At 39.0% G+C, this 7,084-nt stretch overlaps 1 protein-coding gene across 1 annotated transcript; it reads left to right on the forward strand.

Annotated features, from left to right (window-relative positions):
• Positions 1-1,220: 1,220 nt before the first annotated feature.
• LOC110942946 lies at positions 1,221-2,120 on the forward strand. Its single transcript, XM_022184707.1, has one exon. The coding sequence runs from the start codon at positions 1,221-1,223 to the stop codon at positions 2,118-2,120; it is 900 nt and encodes a 299-aa protein (XP_022040399.1).
• Positions 2,121-7,084: the final 4,964 nt, after the last annotated feature.

Below are 7,084 nucleotides of genomic sequence, written 5' to 3' on the forward strand. Positions count from 1 at the left end.
GGTCGATTAAAAGTATGTAAGGTATGTTATGGAATTTGTTTGAGCTTTGTGAATTTACTAATGTTTGATGTTGTGCATGATAGGTAAATCTCATGTTTGAAGTTGGCGAGCTCGGACGAACACACTAAGTTGCCCTTTTTGTGCTCCGGACCATGATGTCTTTTACTAATGGGTCAAAATCATTTTTGTGTAGTAAATGTTAAACTAGTATTTAGGATGATCATGGTAGTTTGAAGTTTAAACTTTATTTTGGATACTTTGGATAGATTGTTTTGGTAAAAATGTGTATGGTTTTAATTTAGCATCTTTTGAAAAGTGTCGTAGAATGTATTTTGAATGATTTCGTTAAAAAGCAGGAAAACGTTTACTTTAAGAATGGGTCATGTCTAAATTTTCCAAAAATTTGTATGAAGTTTATGTTATTTGTCAAATGTGAAAAGTGGACGTTTCAAGTTGGTATCAGAGCCGAAGTTTGAGGGATTCAAGTATTTGAGTCAAATGCTTGAACTCAAACTAAAAGCTCGTATGAAGGTGTGTTCGTTCCGAAGCTCTACGCAAGTAAGTAAATTATAAAATTTATTGTGTTGTAGTTAGAGATAGAATGGGATTTATAGTTTATTTGCCCTTAAACCGAGTCTTACGGCTAACTAATATGCTAAACGGGTCCGCAATTAAATTATGGACGCGTAGGAAAAAGAACCAGGTAAAACGGACTAGTAGAACTTGAGATATGATGTTTTTAAGAGTTAAGTTTGAGAATTTATGGAGCTGGGCATCAACAGCAGCAAAACAACGAACATTCTGTCAAAACCTGTTGCTCGCGTCACGCCACACCCACGATCCATGTTCGTCGCGTAGCGCGACGTTGCTGGCGTCGCGCAACGGAAGGGCGGGTAGGCCCTCGCGCCACTCGACCACCCCATATGCTCCCAATTTTTTTTTTGATGATTTTGAATACGGGACTCGTTCCAATTGATTTTAAAGGCCTTATAAACAATGTTTAAGGCAAATTTGATAATCAAAGGATGAAAGAAAGGTACATGTGAATGATGAGAAGGAAATTTGTTATGATTAAAGAATTCGGTCGAAATGATACGATACGATCGTCAATGACGATAAAGCATGAAGTATGAATGATGAATAGAATGTGTTATGATAAAATGATGTTAAAACTTGATGATGGGAAGTATGAAATAAAATCTAATGAATGTTTTATGTAGATGGCTGATACGGTGAATGTAAATGATGACGATGAAGCACGCCGAAATGAAATGAGAACAATGATTGTGGAAGAAGTAGAGAAAGCGATTGAAGCAAGTAATTCCCAACTAGCTCAAGAGGTGGAAGGTCAAGTATTGGGAGTAGTCGATACTCTAGTAATGTCCAAGGTGGAAGAACTAAAGGAGATGATTAGTGAACTACAAACAAAGAAAAGTACTCGAAGGTGCACGTACAAGGAATTCATGGCATGTAACCCCTTGCCGTATAAAGGGGAAATTGACCCGATAGCTTGTCAAAGATGGATTTCAAGCACCGAGGCAGTGTTTGTAAGAAGTAGATGTGAAGTGGAGGATCAAGTGATGTTTGCTACGGGCCTCCTACAACTCCAAGCAAAGGATTGGTGGGACGCACATTCGAAGGAATTGGGGGATGACAAAGTACAAACGTTAACATGGCAAGAGTTCAGGGAGCCATTTCTGAAATATCATAGCCCACAATCTGCACTTGATAAGATTCAAGAAGACTTCTTACGTCTTCGACAAAAGGATGAAACGATTGATGAAATAACGAATAAGTTCCTCGAGAAGGTGAAATTTTGTGGGGAGATAGCGGGGACTGAGAGGTTGAAAATCATACGTTATCATGCTATGTTAAAGGCTGAATATCAGGAGTTCGTAAATCCCTCCAAGTGTGCAACGTTGAATGAATTAATCGACTGGGCAAGAGATAGGGAGATCGAGTTAAGAAGGCAGGTTGAACGGGGAGAGAAAAGGGTGGCAAAGAAGCCTACCAACACAAACCCATCGAAAAAGGCAAAATATCAAGATCAAAATAGGAAAGGGAAGACAAGTAGTGGGATTCCGACTTGCAAGACGTGTGGGGAAACACCACTCGGGTGAATGTTTGCTTGGAAAGAAAGGTGCTACAAGTGTGGGCAAGAAGGACAACCATACTATAGATGTCTAGACAATCAGAAAACATGTTATATTTGTCATCAAGCGGGGCACATGAAATCTGAATGTCCAAAGCTCCAACAAACACCTAGGAAAGAAGGTAAGAAAGAGGAGCCGTCTAGGGCTCGTGGAAGGATGTTCCAGATAACATCTGAGGAAGCAAAGTCTCACCCGGAAATAGTTTCAGGTATATTCTTAGTAAATTTAATACCTGTAAATGTCTTATTTGATTTCGGGGCTAGTAGGTCATTTGTTTCGAATGAAATTTTATGTCATCCTTCCTTTATACTTGAAAAGATGTTAGTACCTTTAGAAGTGGAAATAGCGGATAGCAAAAGTTACCTATTGCATGATGTATGTAGAAACTGTAAGATCTTAATTGAAGACGAGGAATTTAGTATAAACCTTGTTCCAATGTGCATGGGGGAATTTAAGGTAGTTGTGGGAATGGATTGGTTGGCCCAAAATCATGCTGTGAAAAGAAAGTTATTCAAGTAGTAACCTCCGAGGGAAAGCGGGTAAGTATTCAAGGGGATAGGGTCGTCGAGTCGAAATTTTGTTCTATTATTGAAGCTGTCAAGTATGTAAAGAACGGGGGAAAGACGTACCTGTCTTACGTGATCGATACCAATCAAGTTGTACAGAAGCTGGAAAATGTGAAAGTAGTGAATGAATATTCGGATGTATTCCCGGAGGATTTACCGGGGCTTCCACCCGAACGTGAAGTGGAGTTTAAGATAGAGCTTACCCCGGGAGCCGCACCAGTAGCTAAAGCTCCTTATCGGTTGGCCCCGACCGAAATGAAAGAGTTGATGACCCAACTTCAAGAACTGCTCGACAAAGATTTTATTCGACCAAGTGTTTCGCCATGGGGAGCACCCGTATTATTCGTAAGGAAGAAAGATGGTTCGATGCGAATGTGCATCGACTATCGGGAGTTGAACAAGTTAACGGTGAAGAATCATTACCCCTTACCCAGAATTGACGATTTATTCGACCAACTTCAAGGGGCGAGCTGGTTTTCAAAGATTGATTTACGATCGGGATATCACCAACTGCGAGTACGAGAAGAGGATGTGCCAAAAACTGCATTTCGAACGCGGTAGCTGCATTTATGGATCTAATGAATCGGGTGTGCCGGCCTATGCTTGATAAGTATGTAATCGTTTTTATTGATGATATACTAGTGTACTCCCGAAGTGAAGCAGAGCATGTTTCACACTTACGTGATGTGCTGGAGACGCTCCACAAGGAAAGGTTATATGCAAAGTTCTCAAAATGCGCCTTTTGGCTTAGAGAAGTACAATTTTTGGGTCATGTAATCAATGCGGACGGTGTCCATGTGGACCCGTCCAAAGTGAAGGCAGTGATGAATTGGGTACCCCCGAAGAATCCAAGCGAGATAAGAAGCTTTTTGGGCTTGGCTGGTTGTTACAAGAGATTTATCCAGGATTTCTCCAAATTAGCCTCGCCCATGACAAAGTTAACGAAGAAAAGTAAGGAGTTTTTATGGGGCGAAGAACAAGAAAAAGCATTTCAGGCGTTGAAAGAAAAGCTCTCAAGTTCTCCTGTGTTGACATTACCGGACGGAACAGATGATTTGGTGGTATATACTGATGCCTCCCATCAGGGTCTTGGGTGTGCACTAATGCAAAGGGGTAAAGTTGTTGTCTATGCTTCAAGACAACTCAAGCAACACGAAAATAATTACCCAACCCACGATCTAGAGTTGGCGGCGGTCGTGTTCGCCTTGAAGATATGGAGACATTACCTATACGGGGTGAAGTGTACAATCTTCTCGGATCACAAGAGCCTCAAATATTTTTTTCGAACAAAAAGATCTTAATATGAGGCAACGAAGATGGTTGGAGCTTATCAAGGATTACGGTTGTGATATCCTGTCACACCCCTATTTTCCACGTGTCACCGGTGGGCCCGGTGGGGAGTACGTGACGTAGTTGATATTATCATAGTCAAACCACACAATTTAAATGCACAGCAGAAGCAAAAATATATTACAATCCGATATGAAGTAATATCCAAGTATTACAATACGGAAAGTAAAAGATCCACAGGTGGATCGCAAATAAAATAAAACATTGTTCAACAGACTTCAGGCATCTAAGCTTGCGAGACTTCTATATGATGCTAGGAGAAACCAGCCTATTACGCGTAGTACCTGCACTTAGTCTTTTTGGGAAAATACGTCAGTTTCCACTGGTAAATACAATTCAACTGACTCATTTTGAAAAGGTTTTTAAAAATTGACTTGAATGCCCGTGGCACAAAACATTTTATAACTTGGGATAATTATTTGCTTAATAATCTTATAAAAGAATTACATGTTCGTTATGCGTTCAGTGGCCCGGGTCGTGCCGGGTTAAAGCTCAATAGACACACCACTTAATATAAATCGCCGCGAGACTCCTCCCGTGCCGACGAATATATGCAATAAAATGCACTACGGGTGTACGCCTACACCCGTGTGCTAAGGTCGTGGCCATTCATGGAATGATGCCAAGGATATCTGGGACATGGTCATTAAACCCCCAAAGGCGTTAAACAAACAAAACAACATTTTCAAACGAGTTAATTTGACAGCACTTAACCATCAACTGGTTAAGGTCAATTCCCCGACCAAGCGGTATTTTATATACCATACCCCAAGCCCGTATAGGGAAAATAAGTTAAATGTATTTACCTGAGCTAAATATAAATTTAATCCCAGCCGTATACCACCAAGCAAGTACAGATAGCTTTTACTGGGCTCCTAAATCTGGAACGAAGGTTTTTAATAACCTATTAGATTTCTAACGGGTCTTTAATTTGGCCTAAGCCTAGACCGGTTAGTTCTTAAATGAAGATTACGGTTTAAACGCACGATAAGGCAAAGACCGTTTTTAGAATGTGGTTTTGACCCAACAAGCTTGCATACTTGTTTAATATGGGTAACTTAATCACATTCTGGATTTTGAGACCGAAATGATATGGTTTGACCCGTTTCGGCTATAATGGGTAAACTAGTTACCTACGCCGATCCGAACGCATAAAGTGCGTAACGAGTAACCATATGAGTCATATACAAGTTTCCTAAGTTAATATTCCTTAAACATGTTGTGATATCGGAATGATACCTTCCATCATGCCCCAAATGGTTTTAAACCCAATTTATGCCTCACAAGGGCATTTTGGTCATTTTAAAGGGTGTAAAAGGGTTTAAATAATAACCTGAGTTACAGGTCTGATTAAATCAGTAAATAAACTTAATTTACTAAGTTATAACAGTAGGGTATTAATCCTTATGTGAAATTTATCAATCTTAATCATTCTAGACACCGTAGGGGCGTTTTGGTAATTTCACAAATGCCTAAAAGGTCAAAACAGAAATTCTGAGTTTAAGTTATCCTCCTACTGTTAAAATATAAAATTTTACTGAATACATCAGTAGGTTTCAATCCCATATGCTTAAATAGGTTCTAGTGCATACTTTTGTGCTAAAAACGCTTAAAAAAGGCGATTTGGAGCCATTTCCGGGTTTTATAAAGAAAGCTGATATTTTTAAAATTCCAGAAGGCTTAAAATAATATATTTAATATATTAGATCAGTAGAAAAAGGTTTGGGGTCAATCGGATTTATAAAACTCATTTTATGGCTTAAAAGGGCAAAACCGGCATTAGCCGAATTAAGCTTAGAACACTAAGTTATGCTCAGCCTAAAATTGAATAAAAATCTTTAAAAATCCAAAAATATTATTTTAATACAGTAGGTATAAAGTTTTATACAAAAATTTGGGTTTAGATAGACTATATGCAATTTTACACTATTTAATTACTAAAGAAGCTTCTAATTACGCTATTGAGCATAACTCCTAATCTAGACCTCAAACTGATGTCAAATTTTATGGAAAACTTTATAATTCAGTAGTGAAGGTTTCTATCCTCTCACAATTTCAAAAATATCGTTTTAAGGTCAAAAGGGCATAACGGTCAACAATTCGGCATATAACGGAAACTTGCAAATGAATAGGATAACTAAGGATTCAGGTTGTATAACCTCAGAGGGTTACACTAACCTATAACATGATCCTAAAGGAATCCTAAGGCATATCTAAATAAATCTAATTCGGGTCAGAACTGAAAGTCAAAGCAAAAGTCAACTTTTGCGACTTTCGGTTCCGAACCGAGCCTATACTTAGAATTGTCGGGTTGAACATGCTTAGACATGTTCAATTAATAATTACCAAGTTATTAATATGAGAAAACTGATTTTATGGCTTCTATATTAATAGTTATGTATTTATTTAAAACTAACCCGTTTGACTTTTATTTGACCCGACAATTTAACTAAGTAAACGTGGTAATTAGGAGGTGCCCTTTTGAGGGTTTAACACCCACCTAATTACGGTCACGTAGCCATGTTCGTTGCGAACCATGGCTTAGCCGTTTAAAAGTCAAAGCGTTTATCGAAACGCTTGACTTTTCGGCTATAACCGCTAAACAATAAAACTAAGAACGAAAGGATACTCACAAAGGGTCCAAGCAAGGATGGAAATGACCTTGGATGTTCAGGTATGAAGCACTAAGGCCCCAACTTAGAACAATTCAGATCATGGGTGAAATGAGAGCAAGAATTAAGTGGGTTTATATAGGAAAGCAAGGACCGTTAGGATCGTTTCTTGGTAAACGTGATCAAATCTGGACCGTACACCTTTACCCACGGTTTTGGTAAACAATGGGCGCCCCAAAACAGCCCCTAGGTTGATAAAAACCCACTTGAAACACCTGGAAACATCTGGAACAGCTGGTAACAGCTGGAAATTAAGTTTCTGAAATGGCAGTTTTGGTCCCTGCATGCTTCTAGCCCCTTTCTGATGCGTTTGAGGCCCGTTAAACCATTTTTAAGCCTATAC

Source organism: Helianthus annuus, chromosome 5, assembly GCF_002127325.2.
Source record: "Helianthus annuus cultivar XRQ/B chromosome 5, HanXRQr2.0-SUNRISE, whole genome shotgun sequence".
NCBI lineage: Eukaryota > Viridiplantae > Streptophyta > Magnoliopsida > Asterales > Asteraceae > Helianthus > Helianthus annuus.

Bases quoted from the DNA above. Each gene is read 5' to 3' on its own strand.
- LOC110942946 (XM_022184707.1), top strand. From the start codon at position 1,221: ATGGCTGATACGGTGAATGTAAATGATGACGATGAAGCACGCCGAAAT.